The sequence below is a fragment of the Typopeltis vanoorti genome, chromosome 5 (genome assembly GCF_054136105.1).
Source record: "Typopeltis vanoorti isolate ZY-2024b chromosome 5, IOZ_Tvanoo_1.0, whole genome shotgun sequence".
Taxonomy (NCBI): Eukaryota; Metazoa; Arthropoda; class Arachnida; order Uropygi; family Thelyphonidae; genus Typopeltis; species Typopeltis vanoorti.
The window spans coordinates 59,233,046-59,255,741 of record NC_143553.1 but is presented as its reverse complement, the minus strand read 5'-3'; the positions used below and the strand labels follow the sequence as shown (position 1 = coordinate 59,255,741).

General features: G+C 33.8%; 1 protein-coding gene across 1 annotated transcript in view; it reads right to left on the bottom strand.

Moving 5' to 3' along the window:
* LOC150106453 (regulator of G protein signaling loco-like) overlaps positions 1-22,696 on the bottom strand; it is a 292,774-nt gene that overhangs the window by 167,093 nt on the left and 102,985 nt on the right. Inside the window, exons 5-7 of the mRNA XM_090393006.1 lie at positions 21,085-21,183; positions 11,961-12,167; positions 1,773-1,859 (exon numbers count right to left, since the gene is read on the bottom strand). Coding sequence (XP_090249132.1) covers positions 1,773-1,859; positions 11,961-12,167; positions 21,085-21,183 — 393 coding nt within the window. The remainder of the gene's footprint in view (positions 1-1,772; positions 1,860-11,960; positions 12,168-21,084; positions 21,184-22,696) is intronic.

Below are 22,696 nucleotides of genomic sequence, written 5' to 3'. Positions count from 1 at the left end.
CATTGTATAGAACACAACATGTTGATCCTGAAATCAATGCCCCATCACAAATATGAATCTGAAACATTCTAACCAATTAAAATAAAATTAAATATATTGTTATCTTACTCTACAACTGACTTTAATATACAGGTGGAATGACATGCTTGGAGCAAATCAAGCTCACATTAAAATATAACACTACGTCCTAAGGAAATTTGTAACTTTTGCCAAAACATATTGCAATTTTTAATTTGTACAAAATTTATAACATTTTTTGTGGAATATAATTTATTAGCAATAAATTTATGTCCATATTTGTCTGTGAAAGACAGTCATGTAGTCATGAAAATGTTTCCATATAAAGAAAAACGTAGTTCGTTCTTAGCTTTTGGACACCAGTGTATAAAAAGAGCTAATCTCAGGTGGTAATACAGTCAATTTAAACAGAATAGAGAAGAAACGGTTAGCAAAAAAGGTGTTTAATGACTGGCATGGCAGGAAAAGGATCCCCAGAGAGAGAGACAAAGATTTAGGTTTTAATGTGGTTAGCAGTGCCTTAGAAGATTGAAATATAAGATCTGACAATACTGCAGTATAGATAATAAACTAATTTGGAGGAAAGTTTTCAATAGGAAGTTAGCAATATATAATCAAAGAGTGTAAAGGATAGTACTATCCTTTACACTCTTTGATGGTACATATCAGGAATTTGATGATGATAATTACAGGGAATATCAATGTTGTATTCCCTTCAAGTATGATTTGAAAAGGCTTGCAAAAGTTTAAAAGCAATGTTTTAAACTTTTTTCCAATCTCATCCATGATGGGAAGCATGCAGCACATTTAGAGCCAATGATAAAGGATTAGGTATGGTACAAGCTGTTTCAGATCTCCAGTAAGTAAAGTAGTGGTCTCACAACAGGTGATGAATTAATTTAACGAGATGAAGACCTTCACAAGAAGCCATGCATCACACACTGAACTCCATTTGTTGGTTGCAAAATGAAGATGCTACTGACTCGGTCATCCAGCCTGGCATGTGTATCCTACTGGGGAAAGTACTGTATAACCTAATATTGTATCTCATATAATCTAATAGTGATGATAACAAATAAAGAACTGAAGTTCAGGAAAAACTCTGAACATTAAGAGAATTATACTTATTAATAGAGAGAACTTAGTCCCTATGCATAAGGCTTGATCAGACCACATCTGGACTACTACAGATGAATTTGATTACCTGGTTTCTGGAATGGTGATGAAACTCTGGAAAGACTCCAGAGATGAATAACTGATAGCAGGACTATGGAAAGTTAGCTAAGAGGGAAAACTGAATATGACAAAATGAAATTATATCCAATGATTGCCATGTTTATTGAAGATAAAGAAAACATTGCATCTATACATGGGGGAATTGAAGAAAGCATTTTAGCAAGAGAATGAGAAACATTTTTCATATGAAAAACAGTGGCTCAGCAAAATTTGTATCACATGCATAGGGGGAAGGGGCAGTAAAAAGAGGGAGAGAAATGACAGCCAGTAGGAAAGAGAGATGGCTACCAGTTATAACTTTTGTAATCTCACTGAGACCATAGCAATAATAGTATAATTACAGATTGTAACTTCATTTTATAATATTATCCCAGGTAAAGTGTACTTTGAATTCCAAAAACAAGTGCCTCCATGAAGACAATGTATGCATTTGAAAAGATTTGAAATTATTATAAAAAAGGAGGAAAAATAAATCATTATAAAAATATTTATAAGGATATAGTACAAAGCCAACTTACTTCATTTAGGTCTGTAATTTGACGATACTGCTCACAAGCCACCCAAAATGTTATATTTTCTTGACTGAATTCCTTTTTAAGAAATTCCTTAAAAGATATGAAATACATAATTCTAAAAACACGAGTCACCTCTTTTAGAGGGGGGGGAATGTCAATAAAATCTATTAAAATATTTTAAGCAACATTATTTCAGTTTCATGAAAGATGTCAAAGTTTGTTTAGCTCACTGTCGTTTAAATTTTTGCATACCAGTAGAATCAATTAATGAAGTTATTATTTAATGTTAAAAATAATAAGGAAAATGTTGATAAAGCAAACAAAGATATGGATATAGAAAGCTTTTTACCTTGGGTATATATTATGTTAAAGATACCAATTTTATAAGCTAGGTTTTTAATCCTTTTTCCCAAGTAAGCAAACAGACAAGTAAGTCAAGTTTGCAGCTGCACGTAGTGCAACACTAGGCAACTCATTGTAAAGGTGGAGTAAACTCTGATCACTTTCCTTAGAATTTTCCCCTAATGCAAAGCACATTTCCTTGCGGAGATGTATGATGCTATGCATTAAGGTAATGGTCACTATCCATACTGGTTTCGACCTTTATTGAGGTCTCGTCAGTGGGGGTCAGACCTAAAAAATGCCAAGGGTGAAGTAATACAGAGCTTATAAATATTTTACCTGAACAAATTGCCATAAGGTGCTTTGACCTCATTAAATAAAAATTTCAAGATGAGAGTAAGATGTAGAAAGTTTTTTTAACTTGGGTATATGTTATGTTAAAGATACCAAGCAATTTTATAAGCTAGGTTTTTAATCCTTTTTCCCAAGTAAGCAAACAGACAAGTAAGTCAAGTTTGTGGCTGCACGTAGTGCAACACTAGGCAACTCATTGTAAAGGTGGAGATCAGAGCTTACTCCACCTTTACAACGAGTTGCACTACGTGCAGCATCAAACTTGACTTACTTGTCTGTTTGTTTACTTGGGAAAAAGGATTAAAAACCTAGCTTATAAAATTGCTTGGTATCTTTAACATAATATATATATCAAAGGTAAGAAACTATCTACATCTTACTCTCATCCTGAGATTTTTATTTAATGAGGTCAAAGCACCTTATGGCAACTTGTTCAGGTAAAATATTTATAAGCTCTGTATTACTTCACCCTTGGCATTTTTTAGGTCTTGCTCCCACTGACGAGACCTCAATAAAGGTCGAAACCAGTATGGATAGTGACCATTACCTTAATGCATAGCATCATACATCTCTGCAAGGAAATGTGCTTTGCATTATGGGCAAATTCTAAGGAAAGTGATCAGAGCTTACTCTACCTTTACAACGAGTTGCCTAGTGCAGCCCCAAAATTGACGTACTTGTTTGTTTGCTTACTTGGGAAAAAGGATCAAAAACCTAGCTTATAAAATTGCTTGGTATCTTTAACACAAAGATATGGATATTTATTATCCATCAATTCAAAACTCCTTGTATGATGATCTTAGTAAATTAAATATTCATAATAACAGAAAATTAAGAGGAATGAACAGTAAGTTTCAAAAATTGTTTCAGAATAACCTGTCAAAAAGCTGATACAAGATGTAGAAACAAGTCGGCAAAGTGAATGCCATGAAAATACACAGAGCATCCAAATGTATTATAGTGGATGGTTTTATTTTGAATGAAAATTAAGTTTAAACTCCATGTCAAAATGTACAGCAATGCAATCTGGTTGAAAGAAACTGGCTATCAATAAAATGCATCAAAGACTAAGAAGTTGTTTGCTACTGATCTCACAAAAGTTAGTTACCTGCATAGCATTTCATGGTTATGATAGCAGCTAATTAGAATCTTTAAATGCTTACAAAATGACTCACATCAGGTGATAAAAATAATGCAATATTTTCTGAATTCTCATTAATGGTCACTCATAATTAAATGAAAACTGTGGTCAACCTGGCATTAGTAGTATTAAATTAGCAGAAAAAGACATTTCAAAAGAAGCACAGGAAATAAAAATAATGCAATATTTTCTGAATTCTCATTAATGGTCACTCATAATTAAATGAAAACTGTGGTCAACCTGGCATTAGTAGTATTAAATTAGCAGAAAAAGACATTTCAAAAGAAGCACAGGAAAAAGTGCTGTTTGTAATTAAGATGAGTTGAGTTGCTTGGAACTGCAAGAAATTATGCCTGTTAATTAAGTGCCTTTGTAATGCAGTTAGAAGAATGGCAGGACAATGTGTCTCCTAACTGGAAAAGACTCATGTTCAATTCTCATCATGATGAGAGGAATCTTTATATGGTCTATTTCAAATGAAGAGGAGTTTCAACTGAAGACTCCTGGAAACTCAGACTTTTCATTTACATAATACATGTGGGATGAAAAGCATGAGTTAGTTCAGTCACAAATATATTTCCCCAAATGAGTGATTAGGTTACTCTTTCTCAAAGGGAGGGGAGCAGGAGTAAAGGCCTTCAAGCTAACTCAAAAATTAAGACTTCTCATATCAGATAACCATATCTGATATACAAGTAGGTTTCTGATAAAATTGATAATTCTTTAATGGTGATGCACAAACTGAAATTTCAAGGTAATAGGAATGCCAAGGATGGCTGAAAGCCTTCCATGCTTTCTTGAAGGGAAGAATAAGTAACTTACCACTACTTTTGGAAAAGTGAGGATTATGCACTGGCAGATAGTGCATAATCTTCTCTTCATGAACTCACTCACTGTTAGTAAAATATATATATTATATATTTTTTAAATTCATTCTGCTTGCATCTATTAATGCTATAAAAATCTACTTAGAGATGGATGTTAAGAATTTGCTGTTTTATACCAAACCACTAGGCATACTATAATTTCCAACATGCTGCATTGGAAAAGTAGCAGTTTGCATCCAAATTCAATTCTGTGTGAGTGTTTGAAAAGCTCAATTCTTGATCATTCAATTTGGTTTCATTAATTAAGAGTTCTCTTCTAAATTTGGAGGATCAAAATACAAATCCAATTTCTCTATTGTAATTCAATTTGTTCATTTTGATCTCTTCATCTAATAATTAACATCCAGAAGGTTAAGGTACATGAATTTGATCACCATGCCGGTCTCATCACAGATGAGAAGCAAGGATGTTAAATCCCCTCCGTATACACACACACACACACACACACACATTTTTGCTTCATTGTGTTAGTTATCCAAAATGATAACAGATTTTTAGCATATAAAATCACATGTGCAAATAACCAAAATTTTATCATGGACCTGAATTTTATAGTCCAAGAAAAAATTTGAGTTTTTGAAAGTATGCTTCATACACTTTTTTGATATGAGAATATGTACAGGTGTCTTAAATGACTTGAAAGTACATTTGCCATACACTTAACAAAAAATTATCCAGAATATTTTGACATTTATAAAAACATAATAATGAAATACAGGTAACCCTCGTATAATGCGGTATTTATACAATGTGGGTTCAATATAACGCGGTCTACAAATTGTGGTATCCCTTGTTCAATGCGGTTTCGATATAACGCAGTCTACAATTTCTAGTAACCCTTTATTTTTTTTATTTTATTTTATTTTTCATATTTTTCACCGCAGGACTTAAAAATCAAATTTTATCTTCGTTAAATTTGTGTCTGCCCATATCATGCAAGTAGTTATAAGTATCGAATTTAGTTTTATTGTATCACTGAATAAGGTACTGTACAGAGGGCTTTTGCAGTCTGTGTCATTCTCAACAAATAATGCAATTAGAGACAGATGGAATAAAAACGGCGCTAACTAATAAATCACATGTTCCCTCTCACAGGAACTAAGCTGTATAGACTTGAGCAAAACCATATGTTGCACCGAAACACGGTATCTAACTAAAAACTATTGTCCAATTTTTCAATTATGAAATAAGCGTTTTTTTATTGCATTTGAAATTCTCGATGTCATTATGACAGATCACAAAGGCTAACTTAAAATAAAGGACTACCAAGAATTGAAACATGCCATATAATGAATGTGTGAGTTCACCTGCCACCTCAAATGCAAACAAGAAGCCATAAAATTCAACCAAGGGTTGAAACGTTTGTGTGAGTTGAGCCAGTCAGTAAAGAGAAGTTCCATCGGAACAATAAATGACACCCTGTTGTGAATGTGTTAAAACTAATGGTGAATGTTGTTATGACAGTTTCAGACGTTATGGAATTTGATTGAAGAGAATTAGCATTTCAACTCAACACTTGTCAGTTGCTTTTGTCTTTGGGTCTCGCGATCTTTTGTTAATACTGAACCAGTCATATGCAAGTCTTTATAGCTGCTGTCTTGTGTAAAACAAAATTCAGCTTGTACGTATTGTAACAATTAAAAAAAAAACTTGAATAATTTATAAGCGTATAAAAGGATATCACCTGTAAATCATTGCCGTGCCAGTAAAATTCTCAGACGTGCCACCTCTGGCATGAGTGTCACAGGTTCGCCATCTAGGGTTTACTGTATAAAGTGTTTATTGTTGAAAATTGTCTTCGTTTTCTGCCAGGAAAGCACATTTAAAATCATAAGTGTGTTATTCCCAAGCAGAGCAGTTTATTTTCTGGTGAGTTACATACATATGTAATACTTTTTTTTTTATGTAAAAGTTTATTTTTATTGTAATGGCCACTAAAACTGCAGCAAAAGGGAAAAAACCAACATTGAAAAGGAAATTCATTTCTCTCGAAGAAAAAAATTAAAATCTTGGATCGGTTGAAAATTGGAGAAAAACCAGGAGTTGTTGCAAGGACTCTGAATTTAAATGAATCAACAATTCGAACAATCAAACAAAATGAACATAAAATCCGAGAAAGTGTTATTGCTGGGTCAATGGTAAGTGCAAAGCGCGTTACTCGTGTTCGCAATATTCTAATAGAAAAATTGAGAAATCTCTAATGTGGATAGAGGACTGCACTCAAAAGAAAATTCCTTTGGATGGACACCTTATTAAGCAAAAAGCTCTCAAAGTTTATAAACATTTAAAAGAACTTGATCAAGATTCTTCAGAATAAATCTCTCAGCATGGATTTTCTGCCAGTAAGGGTTGGTTCCAAAACTTTAAAAAGCAGTTTTCTTTGTATAAACTTAAAATCCAGGGAGAATCAGCATCAGCAGATGTTGAAGCTGCCCAGAAATACCCAGCAGAACTTTTAAAAATCATTAAAGAAGGTGGTTTCAGTGCAGACCAGGTGTTCAATGCGGATGAATCTGGGTTATATTGGGAAAAAATGCCAAAACGCACCTATATTCCGAAAAATGAAAGATCAGCTCCTGGATTCAAAGTTTCCAAAGATAGAATTACTCTACTGTTTTGTAGTAATGCATCAGGTGATTACATGACAAAACCAATGTTTATTAACCGATCTGCAAATCCTCGTGCGATGAAAGGGCTCGACAAGTCCATCCTACCTGTGTATTGGCGGGCCAACAACAAGGCATGGGTTACAGCTAGCATGTTTGAAAATTGGTTTTTCAAGTGTTTTGTACCTGATGTAGAAAGTTACATAAAGAAAACGAATATGGACTTCAAAATTCTACTAATTTTAGATAACGCACCAGGCCACCCAACAAATTTAAGCCATCCGAATATTAAAATAACTTTTTTGCCGCCTAATACTACTTCATTTATTCAACCACTCGACCAAGGAATAATATCAACATTTAAGTCATGTTATATTCGGCAAACATTTCAATTAATGTTGGAAAAAATGGAATCTAATCCAAACATGATACACTTTTGATGCAGTGGAAAACTCTTTCCACTGCCTCAAGTGTGGAAAAAGTTTTCAATATTGAATTGTGTAAAAATTATTTCTCTGCCCATTAAGGAATTACAACCCTCTACGTTGAATACTTGCTGGAAAAAAATATGACCTGAAGCCATAATGGAACAAAATTTCGTACCTCCAGTGGATGCCGAGCTACGTCGTATAATAAACGTTGCACACATTTTTGGTAGAGAGGGCGTTTGCAATATAGTTGAAAATGAAATTAGTGAATTAATTGATGGAGAAATAGATTTAAATGAGGAGAAACTACAATTAATAGATGGCATGGAACCAAATGGCAGGGAAAGTTCTGCCAAAGATTCTGATTGTGATGAATCTGTAAAAGAATTTAGTTTAAAGAAATTAGCAGAAAGATTGGACTTGGCAAGAAAGTTAGGAAGTTATATTACGGATAATGATCCCTCAATGGAGTGCTCGGGAAAATTCACGAGACAATTGGATATTTGTTTAGCGTCATATTATGAACTTAATAAAAAATTGCAACATAGTGGAAAGCAAAATCTTGTTACTAACTTCTTGATGACTAAACCAGCTGAAGTATGCAATGAGAATTATACAAATGATGTCCAAGAGATTTCAAGTGGTGATGACCTCCGACCACTTAAAGAACACCTACGAAATGTTATTTCTGAAGACAGTGATGACGATTAAAATATACGCTTTATTTTATTGTGTCTAAAACATTTATATGCATTATGTGCAATGAAATTTATGTACAATTTGTAATTTTTATAATTTTATACTACGTATTTGTCATAGTTTATGTTTTCATAACTTACATGAATTACCTGAATTAAATAAAAATATTGTTTATGTTGGATATGTCATTGTTGTTTATATAATTTAAAAAAAAAAACGATTTCAGAACCTAATCCTACTTTTTCTATGTGATCTACATCTCGTATAACTCGATTTATATAACGTGGCATTTCTATGGAACCTAACATCCACGTTATACGAGGGTTACCTGTAATGTTATTATAAATGTCCTGTTGGATGTCTATTGTGTCATCAAGTCTGTTGCTGATACTGTTACATATTTGCATACTAATACCAAACTTCCTTTTGTTCTTGACCACATAACTGCCTTATATACATACTACTCTCAATGAAGGTTTAGTATATACTGTGCTAAATAAGTATCAGGACATCCCCTATTTTAGAAATAAAGCATCACACACAGTCTGTACTGCTATATAAGGAGAAATATAACTATAATCAACTGTACACTGATACAAGGAGAACTTAGGAACCTCAAAACAGGTATTATCACAGAATGCCATTAATTTGCACCACTGTTAGAAGACTTCATCACCCCAAATCAACTATGGAATAACATTATCAGCCAATGAAAATGTAAAGGTGCCATCCAAGGCAGCCAGAAAATGGGCAAGAAGCTAAAAAAAAAAAAAAAAAAAGGGGGTATTTCTGATGTGGACACACTCAATCAGGAATTCAAAGAATCTACAAAGGTTCAAATTAGTAAGAGACCACTAACATAAAACACTGCATGCACAATTTTAGTTTCTAGAAGGGTAACTGCAAATAAACATCAATTTTGGCAAATGAATTTTGCAAACTAAACTGGTGAGAAGAACATTGCGTTTAAAGAGCATTAGTAGTCCACAGTATGAATGAAGTAGTGTGTGTGTACAAACACACACACACACACACACACACACACACACACACACACACACACACACACACACACACACACACACACACACACCTTTTTTCTTTTCTTTTTTTCAATGAAATAAGCAAGCATGTATGTGAGCCTTATGCTTGAATGGATCATGTTAACTATAAAGGTTGGATGCAGAAGTGTAATGGCTTAGGATTGTTTCTTCTGTATATGGACTAACTTTTGGTTGTAGTGCCTGAAGGATAAATGCTAGTGAATATGCAAGACTTCTGGATAATGCAGACTGTAAAGTTTTACAAAATGGATCCATGAGTTTTTCAATATTACAATGCATTATATCATGGCTGGTTGGTCCCATGTGATCAGTTACCCAGACAATTTTCTCATTTCAGGTTCATAGTTATCTGTCTATTATAAGAAACTGTCTGAGTAACCAATCACATTTTCAATATTCCAATCTCCAATTCAAATGCTACCTAAGCATCCTTTCTCCATGGCATAAATATAGATTCCTTGTTCTCAAGACTTGTGACCATATCTCCAACCAACACTACTGACTTCAGACTACATATAGTGGGCTCAATTATATGTTCCAATGTTGGTATGATGAAAAGACTGAGTAATCTGGGAGAAAAAAAAAAGCCTGCAATCTCCATACAAGAACAGTTAACTTACCTCTGGTTGAAAAAAAGGCCTTTTTATTCCTAGATAAAGTTCAGTGCATCAATGACAAAAATTAAACCTAGGTATTTTTCAAACCAAATGTAACTCCATCAGCCTTATTCAAATTCTACCATTATTAATATCACAGGGTTCTAAGACAAAACAAGTAGAAAATAATAGACAACTATTAAATAATCAGATATTTTCTCAGACTATATTTCAGTTATAATTTCAAAAAACAAAGGCAATAAAATAAAATACAAATGCCTGAAAAAATTGTTGGATTTTTCAGAATTTAGAATTGATTTCATATAAAATAATATCTGTGCATAAAACCACTAGTCCTGGTTATATGTGCACCAGTTGTATAATAATAATAATAATATTCTCCACTCATTCGACAAACCATGCAATACTCTGACATCCCAGGCTACAAAATCATCTACAACAAGCACCTTAAACATTGACCTACATACTATCCTCCAATGGGGAGAGGACAGCATTGTTATGTTCAATGTCATCAAAACACAGTTTTGCATTTTCTCATGCAAAAGAGATCCCAGTCACCAACCCTTAGCCTCTGTAATATACAAATCACCAGACAAGATCAGATCTCTTTGCTTGGACTAACATTTACCTCCAGTCTTTCCTGGCATAAAATATAACATCAACAGTATCCAAGAAACTTGGCATTCTCTTTCATTGAAGAACTTATTTCACACCCAAACAACTCTTCACTATATACGAGCCTTGATAAGACCCCATCTTGACTACTGTGCCCAGATCTAGGTGCCAGGGTTTCTTCTTGACGGGGAGGAGGTAGAGAGGATCCAGAGGCGAGTGAACAAGATGATAGCAGGTCTATGGAATGAACCTTATGAGAACAGGTTGAAGATTTGTGCGTTGCAGACATTGGTTGATAGGCGGAAGAGATATGATTGAGACATTCAAATTACTGAAGGGTTTCTATAAGATTAATTTAGAGGATATTTTTCAGAACAGGCCTGGTGGTGGGAGGACTAGGGGCCATCCATAGAAACAGGGCAAGAGTGTGGTTAGCAAAGGTGTTAGAACTAGGTTTTTTGCATGGAGGATGGTGAATGAGTGGAATAAGTTGCCAGAGTCTGTTGTTGGTACCATGACTGTGAATGGGTTCAAACAAAGGTATGATAAATACTGTGTGGAAGCCGAATAGTCGTTGACATGATGTTTAGGGCCTCCCTCGATGAGTCTAAGGACTCCTTGGAGTTGCCTGTAATAATAATAATAATAATAATAATAATAATAATACAAATCCCAAATTTGCCCATGTTTAGAATACTGCTCACATGTTTGGGGTGATACACCTAAAACTTCCCTTAAAATCTTTGACACCATCCAGAGGTGAACAATTAGGCTCATACATGATCCCTCTCTTACAGACTCACTCCAATCTCTATCCCACAGGCACGGTGTTTCAGCACTATGTCTGTTCTACAAGTACTTCCATGGTCATTGCTCCACTGAATTGGCAACTATCATTCCTCCACTTTCTGTTGCACCTGTTAATACAAGAGCTGCAGTTGCCCAGCAGCCCTTTACTGTGCAACTGCAAACACACCAATTCATCCTTTTTTATTCTGTCCACCTCTGTCCTCTGGAACAGCCGTCCTCAAGAGGTATTCCCAAACAATTAACAAGACCTGCAATTCTTAAAAAAGTTCCATTTCAGTCCTGATTTGCACCTCACACACACAGCACTGATGTGCTTATAGGTCCCTCAACCTCTCGTGTATGGGATCAACATATATATATATATATATACACACACACACACATACATATATACACATACATACATACTAGGGGGGCTCCGACCCCCTGGTGCCTAATCCCCCGAGTTCTGGGCTGGTAAGCCGGTAAGACAAAAAACATGACATAAAAACGTTTCAATTTTCGGCTTATCTTTTTATATATATAATTTAAGCATATTTCAAAAAAAGAACAATGAGTACATTAAGAATCTTAACTGCAAAATAAAAAAAGGAAAAAGTCAATATTTATTTGTAAAAAAAATACCAACTGTAAAAGTATGCAATCCTGCTGGATCTTCTAGAAGTTTGTCAAATCCTGCAGCCCAGCTACCAACACGTCCAACATCAACAGGTCTTTCTGAATTGCAACTACCCCTTCTAGTAGACGCCGTATCACTGATGTGATCTAGACAAAGCAAACTGCTTGATGTGGATACTTTTCCACTAGCTAGTTCACCATCAGACACAGTCCCTGCCTAGTTAAAAAAAAAAAAAAAAAAAAGGCAAATATAAATGATACCTACACCACCTTGACATCAATAATACACTCAAATCAGATATTAGCACATTATACTTACAACTGATTTGAGGGTTGTTGTTTTTTTACATTGAGTCAGAAAGGTAAATTATATTTAATAAGAAATTACATTCATTTTTTATCATTTACATAAGCATAAGCAAACACACTTGGTGGAAGCCAGGTGTGTTTGTTAGATGTGAAGCTACTTTAGTTTTGTATTGAAATAGCATTACAATTAGGCCACTTATGTGTAGAGGCAGTTAATTCACATTAAATTGCCTCAGTATCCCATAATGCACTAAAGAGCATAGTTCATTTCAAAGATGCATTATGGAAAGGATAACTATTCAAACCTGGTTCAACCTTTATTGAGGTCTTATCAGTCGGAGTCATATCTATGCAGATATTGGGAGCTAAATCATAGTCAGAAGTCATGTTTCCATATACAAGTGGCAAAATGTATTCCATCCTTTACCCAGGCATTCTCATGCTTGGGAAAAGGATGAAAAGAAGAAAATAATTTCTTGTGAAGTATAATTTACTTTCTTATCCAATGAGGATACAATATACTTTCTCTCATCCAAAATATTTTCATATGAATGTTGCATTATTTTACTACTTGTATATGGAAAATGACTTCACTAAAATTTACTGCTCTCTCCAAAAGTCTAGCTTGCACTGATGAGACCAAAATAAATGCTGAAAGGGTACTATCCTTCTCAGATATGTATATTGTCATACATGACAATATACATATGTCTCTTATAAGTAGTCTAGTCTAGTCATGAATATACTTCATGCACAAACTTTCTTTGCTCACATTTCAGTAAAAGATAAAACAATGATATAATTTCTTGTCAGGTATAATTTGCCCACCGTTTGTAGATCTCTCCTTAGCATTTTGCCAAGAATAGTCGATTCATGCTGAAGGGGAGAAAGAAATGAAGGATGTACGGTTGCCAACATGCGAAATCACGTGCTTTCTTGTCTGTCGCTGTACTAGCTTGATTTTTGTTGTCGCTTTTTTGAATTTTTTTTTTATTATTAATTTGTATGATGGATCCAGTACAGTCAACAAGTTCTGTTGTTAAACATTTCAGTAACTCTTGCAAAAGAATATTGAATAATGTGCTGACATTCTGCGAAAAAGAATCGTCTCCTTGTTCCCCTTTCTCAAGTCATAAAACGTGAAGTGCAATTGCGGGTGTATCGGGGTCGATTGCTAAAAGAATTCGTAGGGAATCAAAAGGTGAAGGTAAGCCAAAATTTAAATCTCCAAAAAAAAAGTGCCAGAGTAAAGAAAACCATCGAAACCATAGCTTTGAATGATTTTGATGTAGACGTTATAAGAAGAACTATTCACGAATTTTACGTGGTCGAGAAAAGAGTGCCAACTGCTCCAAAATTGATTCCTGTGCTTAAAGAAAAAATTAATTTTCCTTGGAAAAGAGAAACTTTAAGGAAAATACTTCATGAAATCGGATTTTGTTTTAAAAAGTCCTAGAATAAAAGGAAACTTATCATGGAGCGAAGTGACACTGTTTTATCTAGAACGCAGTATTTGAGAGCAATAAGATGTTTCAGGGAGGAAAAAAAACGATTGTGTATCTAGATGAAACTTGGATTGATAGTAATTTAAATTATGGAAAATGTTAGCAGTCTAAAGAAGAATGTGGAGTGCTACAAACCGGAAATGCCTCGCGGCGCATAATAATTTTGTGTGTGGGTGGAGAAATGGTTTTTTTTTACTGGATTCAAACTTGCTATACAAAGCCAATTACCATAGGCAAATGAATTCTATGATCTTCAAAAAGTAGGCAGAAGAAAAACTGATTCCAAACCTTCTTAAAAATGCTGTTGTTATAATTGATAATGCTTCATATCACTCTATTCGGTCAAACAAAGTTCCAAATTGGTCTAATAAGAAGCAAGTTCTTATGGATTGGCTCTCTGCAAATAACATTTCTCGTTCCCCAGATATGCGAAAAATTGAATTGCTTAATTTGGTCAAAAGAAATTCGCCCACAACTAAACTATTTAAATTCGACACGATGCTCAAAGAGCATGGATTTCTAGCTTTGAGGCTACCACCATATCATTGCGATATTAATGCTATTGAGTATGTTTGGACAGAAGTGAAAAGTTTCATTCGTCATCGCAACGTAACTGGAGATATTGACATGTCGAAACTTTTTAAGCTTTCAGAACAGGCGATTGAAAGTATTACAGTTCAAAACTGGGGAAAATATTGCTTTCATGTCACCTCATTGGAAAATATGTATTGGGACAGAGATGGAATTATCGAAGAATTATGCGAACCTTTGGTGATCAGTTTAAGTGAAAGTGATGGCGATTCGGACACTGATTCAGATGACTATGAAGATTAAAAGGATTTGATAATGATATTTTTTCCAACCTTTTTTTGCATGGGTTTGTTAAAAGAGTCACAACAAGTCATAAATAATTAATCAGTTTAGGACATTAAAGTGTCTCAGTTCTCTCAACTGTAAGTTTAGGATATCCAAGTTCATTTGAAAAAATTTCTGTTTTTCTGTATAATTATTTTTATTTTATAGAAAACTTTCTTAAAAATAAACTTAGTTAAATTTTTGTTTTATGCTATACCTTTTTTAATTTTGTTAATACTCTACGTGCATTTTTCCAACTGTTATACAAGCAAAATAGTTGCACTTTAAAAACTACAATGTTCGTAAAAGAAAAGCTAAATTTTCCAACCTATATTAATAAACAAACACATCCCAGAAGAGAGATTGATTACCCTATTATCGGAAGGATTCTCCTTTTTCTGACATGCGTAGAAAGTGTCGAGGGACCTCTAATCGGTAGGCAAACTATACTGTGCTTGATTTGTTTTATTTTTTTTACTGATGAAAAAAATATATATATTCTGATAATACTACAGTTCTTGTTGAATTACCAGTGCAAGCTAGTCACAATGCATGCCATTTTCTTGCATTATAAAATATTTTTCTCAAACCTATTGACAATTTATGTACCCCAACATTTAAAGATTCAGTACTATTTTTTTTATTTAGTTTATTTTTTATAAACAATCTGTTTATTCACTATTATTTATTTGTTTCTGATCTTAAGATCACATCAAAATGCACATGCATATTCATTCCAATCTGGAATGTACCTCATAGCCAGTGCTTTTTATTGTAAAACAAAGGTGCTGGTACTAAAAATTTATTTGCCGATATTTTTACTTTGCAGTGCAATAATTTCTGGAATAAGAACAGTAAATTATAAGTATATAGCATACAGTTTATAAATATAAACTTATTGTACAAAAAATTATATAAAAAAACAAGTAGATTTTCTTTGGATGATTGCAAGACACAGTGGTGGTATGACAAACTCACCAGAGAATGACGAATGACTTCTAGATTCCACAATATATTGGATAGCACAGAATACTGTTGAGATCTAGGGCTCTTTTGGCCCTGCATATGGCACAGTATATAAGTGATTTCAATGTAAAGGTATAAAAATTAAAAATAATATTTGCTATCTTTTGTGGGAAAGACTCGCAAAAAAAAATGCTATGGGGCTTTTTATGTGTGATGTGTGAGTACTGAAATAATTTTCCAGAAAGCATGGGCAAGTTTGTTTATTTCCATTTGCTCAATTACCCCATTTTAATGCAACTGGAATTAGGACATTGCACCCTTCAGCTATAAAGACCAGAATTAAATTGTCATCTTTATGGTGAGAGGAATCTTTGTATCAGTTTTTTTCAACTGACGGTGAGTTAAGAAATATTAGATTTTTTAAGATTAAATAAAATATTTAAAAAAATCAATCAACAACCAGCTTTACAGAAAAGAGGAATCAGAATTTTTTTACTTCTAAAAGTTCATCAGCATAATAATTTTTGAAAAGCATGCATATATATATATATATATATATATATATATATAAGCATGAAACATGCAAATCTCGGTTAATCCCACTCAAGAAGTTGCAAAATCACACCAATGCGTGCAAGAGACAAAAAAGATTGTCTCTATTGATGCTTTTCCTTGAAATGGTGGTTATAGTCCTTGGAGGACACATATGTAGCTGTCTGAGAAGAGAACTTCCTATTATTTTACAGGATTACAGGAGAGTGGGGGAATGATGAATGCCAGTTTAGCAAAACAACTTGCATAAGAATACTTACAAAAAATGCATGAGAAAGAATGTATGGTGGAGTAAACCTATAAAAGATGGGTTATCAAATAAACAGCCCCCTCTTCAGAAGAGGATCAAAAAAATGAATGTATGATTTATGCAGAGTTAGGTTGGACAGGAGAAAACTACAGGAAATCAAGTTTTTTTTTAAGGCTATGGAGGTTATTGATGTAATGAGTTATCAGGAAAGTCTAGTAGAATATGCCAGTCAAAAAAAATATGAATCTAATTTTGTCTGGAGATTTAGGTATTATCAAAAGTAAAGGGGGAGTGAAGAAAAATATTTCTTGACTGTGTCTTGGTAGCAATGAAAGAAGATCATCTGTTAAGGAAGATCATAAAGCTTAGAATAATTGAGGATTGTAAGGTCATATCAAGAGGAGAAATAGAATGTGCTATCATCAGCAAAACTATAGATAGGATCTGAAATCACTGAGAAAAGATCAATTAAGTACAGGAGAAAAAAAAAGAGGATGAAAGTACAAATGACGTGTGTTCTAAACTTTTGTTCATTACCAGTTTGGAAAGCTGAAGAGAGGAAGCTGTTTGTCCAATTACAAATGGGAGACAGACCATAAGATGGCAGTTAGCCACCATATGCCAAATGAAATGATTTGGAATTGTCAAGAGTGACCACACAAGTTTCAAAGCCTACCCATGAATTGTGCCAGAAGGAAGTGATTGTGGTTGTGAGAACAGAAGAGACAAAACCCATACTGATGATCAATGAGTAATGCTAGGTGGTGATGAATCTCAAATGTCAATGACCTTCCCTATTATTTTTGAGAGAAGCGAGATCAGGACAATGGGACAATAGTTGTTTGGTAAACTTTTAATCTTCCATTTTTGAATATACTGAATACAGGTTTATTTCCATGTTGCAGGGTAGGTGCCAGAATGAAAGAATGTAGAGATAATATTTATTTATATATTATTATAAATAATAATATATAAATTTAATTTATCTTTCTGGTGAAAGGCCAGAGAGGACATGTTTTGTACTCTTCTTGGTATATAGTAGGAGGTAATAGCTTAGTCATCTTATATGAATTAAAGAAGAATGATGAAAAGTTAGATTAGGTTAGTTCGGTGATACTGCAATGGTATCACATCTGGATATGATTCACATGGTTTTCCACATCTGTCCTTATAAAGTTGGATTTTTTTTTGCTAGTGTTACAAGATTCACTGAAGGCTGAGAGTGAACCGGATTTTTTAACTCAAGCTACTTGTGATATGCTGAATTTTTTTTCTAAGATTGCCTTGGCACATTTGTTGGATAAACAAGACTTGGAGGGTGAATAAGGATTTTGAGTAGGAAGGAGATGAAAGCCATCATTCAGGCAATTATTTCCCTCATTTAGTCAATGCAAGTGTCTGGACTAGGAGAGTGGAAAGGGTAATCTGACTGTGGGAGAGAAATGTAGAGAAAATTATAAAAGTCATCTTACTTTTCGTGTCATGTCATTCACGAAAAGTAAGATAAATGTCATATTTATCTTACAATAAATATGACAAGTAAGATAAATGTCATATTTATCTTACTTTATCATATCCTTTAGCACTTTGGTGCTAAGGATATGACACTTGAGATGGCCGAGGGTGGAGCACTCTGTAAAAAAGGGAGCCTGGAGAAGTAAAGGAACCTGGATGCTACAGTCTAAATTACCAAGAGACTATTTATGAGCTGTGACTGTAAACTGATAATCAGGCCTAATGATCTAATTGTCAGCTTATAAAAAATAAATCATTAACATTCCAATAATTATCACTGATTGTTATACTTTGATACAGCACAGAAGAAAGCACAGTAAAATCCCATTTTTACGTTCCCGCAATTTACGTCATTTTCCGTTGGTCCCGTCTTAAGACCTATTTTTACGATATATTGTTTTCCTACCATTAACAACTTGATGTGGACGTTATTTCCCGTGATTTGCGTTTTTTCCTTGGGTGAAAATACTGATTTTTGAATCGATTTCTGCAGAAATCTGCGCATTTCTGTTCCCAGATGGCGTTGCTTTTGGCTGTAGTTTCGTTTCCGCTATCACGGTGACTTGAACGCTTGCAGCAGTAATGTAGTGATGAGCAATACCGTGATTTTTCAATCACAGTATGAATTGATATTGCAGAATTTCTGCTATGTAATTTAGCGTGAAAGTTGCTTTCAAGTTGCGGTGGTGGATTATCCATGTTCGTAACATGGAGAAAAAAGACAGAAAACGTATTTCTGTAGAAGAAAAGATGGCAATTCTGCGACGTGTAGATTGGCATGCCGGAACACGTGAGCATTAAATAAAAGATCTTGGACTCTTCGTGTCCTCTTTGAACACAATAGTTAAAAACAGGTCAAGCACTGAACCCAATGCAAAGCAATCTGGAACTATGTCAAAAAAAACGAAAAGCAAAAACAATCAACAATTAAAGATTTTTTAAATAGATAAATGTAAGTAATTGTAAATTAATTTATTTTCAGTTATTAAATTTTGTAATCTAGTATGTAGACTCTCACATACTAGCAGTAAGTCATCTTTTAGCCTTTTTTTTAATTTTTTTTACATTTCCTGCTTTTTACACTTTTTTTCCCATCAGTCCCCTGAAAAGTGTAAAAAGGGGGTTTTACTGTATATGGTTTTGTATCATTATATAATTTAAATGAAAACTGAAATGACTTTGCAAAATTTTTATTGAAATTTCAAATTCTAAATATCAAAATCTTATATATCAAAGTAGCTCAGGCATATAAGATTTCATTTCAATTAATTTCCTTAATGAATACAGAAAATCAAAGAATATCTAGCATCTAGACCTTTTTCCTGAGCCCACTGAAATCTAGGATCCAAATCCATCAAGTTGATCAATGTTTCATTTAACCTCATCAAATAAGTCTTGACTCCTTCCTTTATTGTATAAAACAATTAACACTCTCCTCACACTATTACTATGGAAAAGAAATACATAGTGTGAAATTTGGTCGTCTACACAAGAGTTATAGGAAAAGATTGATATCAAGAGGTCTTCCTTATCTTTTAATTTTATACATGGACATCCTTATGTGTGAACATGATGGAAAATCAGCTTTCGCTTGTACTAGAAGCCTAGCAGTGACCGATCCCCCCTCCCCCCCCCCCCACACACACACAATGATTGAACACACAATAAATTCAGTTTAAAATATCTTCAGGACTGAGGTAAGGTGGTACATCCCTTGGCAGCTTGACCACCTTACCTCGGTCCTAAAGATATTTTCAGGCACAAACTTTGTTTGCTTACACTTGGATAAAGGATTAAACTAAATTTATTATAGTCTAACTAAGTGCAAGATTGAACATATGGTTTCATAATTTATATCATTTAGTTACTAAAAAGTGTACAATTTAAATTTCAACTGAAATGTTTAATAAAGTTTAGTATATATATATCCTTATTGCACCTTAATCTGGCTAGTTAAAACGACTATGCATACTGCTCTGCATTCTTTCTCTATTACTGATGGCTTTTAACTTGTGACTTGTAAATCACTGATATGAATAGATTCCAGTCAAACAATGAAGTAAATCAAATTGTCAAAATGATGCTGTTTAACAGTGGAATATTATGAATGAACCAACTGAAGACCATAACATGGGCCCTTCAAAGATTACTTATCTATTGGTTTTTGTGTATTATGACAGGGTTACTTAATGGAATATGCTTATAAGAATAGGAATAGTACTACTTGTAATATATAATACAAAAATAACTGCTGTAGTATATATGGATTCATATCAGCAGTAAACTAGTGGACAACCTTTCAGAAGACAGAAATGGGTCAAAGTATGAAATTTGAAAACCAGTGATTTGGTTATATGTAACTAAAATATGTTATAAGCAGGTTAATTTTACTTTTATCTATTTATCACTTTTTATCTGCATTTCTCTAAAATATGTATCCTGTGGGGGGGGTGGGGGATGCATCAGTTCAAGTAAATTCAGCTAAGCTCACCTAAAATGTCTAAACAGATTATAGAAAATAAATTATCTGCTAGTAAACTTGCATTTAGTCATAAAACAAATAATTACTCTCGAGGCAACCATAAAAAATGAACAAGGAATTTGGATTGTTGCAAAAGTAACAAAATTTTATATTGACATCAGCCAGTGAATAAAAGTACTGACAATTTAAAGTTCAATATTTTTCTTTTAGTAATTTTAGTTTATTTTGCATTACTATCATATTATACTTTTTTAACCTTAATCTTGTATTAGGTGCTAATATTTCTCTGCCCTCAATTAATAATTAATTTCAATATTACCTAAAATAAATATATAAAGAGCAGAATAAGTTGATAACAAATAAATAAAATTTAGAAAAAAAAATGTAAGTGAATATGACAGCAGTTAAAATTTTGGCAGCATACTCCTGGGAATAGGATGTTCTACGATGCACATCACTGATTTCACATAAGAAATGAAATAATCTAGATTAACTCAAAGATTCTAACTGTCTCTCATCTAATTGTATGAGAGACAATTAGATGTGTGCACAGAGTAGAGTAGAGTGCCTCCCATGATGAGTTCTTTGACTCCTTGGAGGTGTCACATAATAAAATAATAAAACTCAAAAAATTATATCTTAAAAATTAAATCCATATGATGCTAAAATTACTCTAAGTTTATTATAAAGAGAACTTTACCTCATGTGTACTGCGGTGCATGTTACGTTTACATCCCAAATGTCTTCTAAGAGATGATGTTCTAGCCCATTTCTTTGTCATTTCCAAGCCATGTTCCATCTAAACAAAATGATTTATATTGATTACAGATGAAACACTAATCAAGATATATCTCTTCACAATAAATATACTTTATGGTTATATATGTTAGGTGATAGAAGAACTTCATCAATTAGTGTGAACTACTCCCTTGCTTATGAGAAAACTGAAGTAGCTTGAAAAAAGTTTCCATATTGGTCTCTACAGCAGAGTTATAAGTGCAAAACTTTATTTGGAACTTAATTCAAAGTAATAAAAAAGTAAACAAGTGTGCAAAAAATAGAATTACACAACAGCAAAAAATAAACACAATTTGATCTGCACTCTATAACAAAGAGGGGGTAATTTAGATTTTAAATTTAATTTGGATTTAAAGACAGAATTGTACACCTTTTTCGAAAATTTCTATTTTTATTCAAAAATAATAACATTATCACTGCATGAAGTCACCTATTATACTGCTTCTAATCAAAGTTTATTTTTCACTTGGTTAGAGTATAATAAATTTAGTTTAATCCTTTATCCAAGTGTGAGCAAACAAAGTTTGTGCCTGAAAGTATCTTCAGGACTGGGGTAAGGTGGTACAACACCAAGGCACTCCTTGCAAAGGTGGAGCAAGCTACCAACACACCTATCTCAGTATCTCCCATAATGTAAAACACATCTCATTGCGGATATGTCTAATGTTATGCATTAAGGGAAGGGCCACAACCCAGACTAGTTTCGACCTCTATTGAGGTCTCTTCAGTGGGAGCCAGGCCCAAGTGGAGATACCAGGAGTGTTGGTAGCTTGCTCCACCTTTGCAAGGAGTGCCTTGGTGTTGTACCACCTTACCCCAGTCCTGAAGATACTTTCAGGCACAAACTTTGTTTGCTCACACTTGGATAAAGGATTAAACTAAATTTATTATACTTTAACCAAGTGAAAAATAAACTTTCAACATCTTTCTCTACATCCAGAGTAATTTATTAAAAAAAGGGTGGCACACCATTTGGCAACTCCTATAGGTAGAGATGACCTGCTAATGCTTCTGCCTGGTATCTCCACTTGGGCCTGGCTCCCACTGAAGAGACCTCAATAAAGGTCGAAACTAGTCTGGGTTGTGGTCCTTCCCTTAATGCATAACATTAGACATATCTGCAAGGAGATGTGTTTTGCATTATGGGAGATACCGAGATAGGAGTGTTGGTAGCTTGCTCCACCTTTGCAAGGAGTGCCTTGGTGTTGTGCCACCTTACCCCAGTCCTGAAGATACTTTCAGGTGCAAACTTTGTTTGCTCACACTTGGATAAAGGATTAAACTAAATTTATTATGCTTCTAATCAACTTACTAAACCAATTACCCAAACATCTGATAACTGAACTTAGCTCTAGGGCAGTGGATCTTAACCTTTTTAGTGATCGGCACACCCTTGAATCTAAAAATAGGTTCTCGCAACCCCCTTGAAAAATGTGTTTCTATTTCTTTATTTAGGAAATTACATCTATTGCAAGATAATTTATTTATTGAAAAATAAACACATACATACAAAA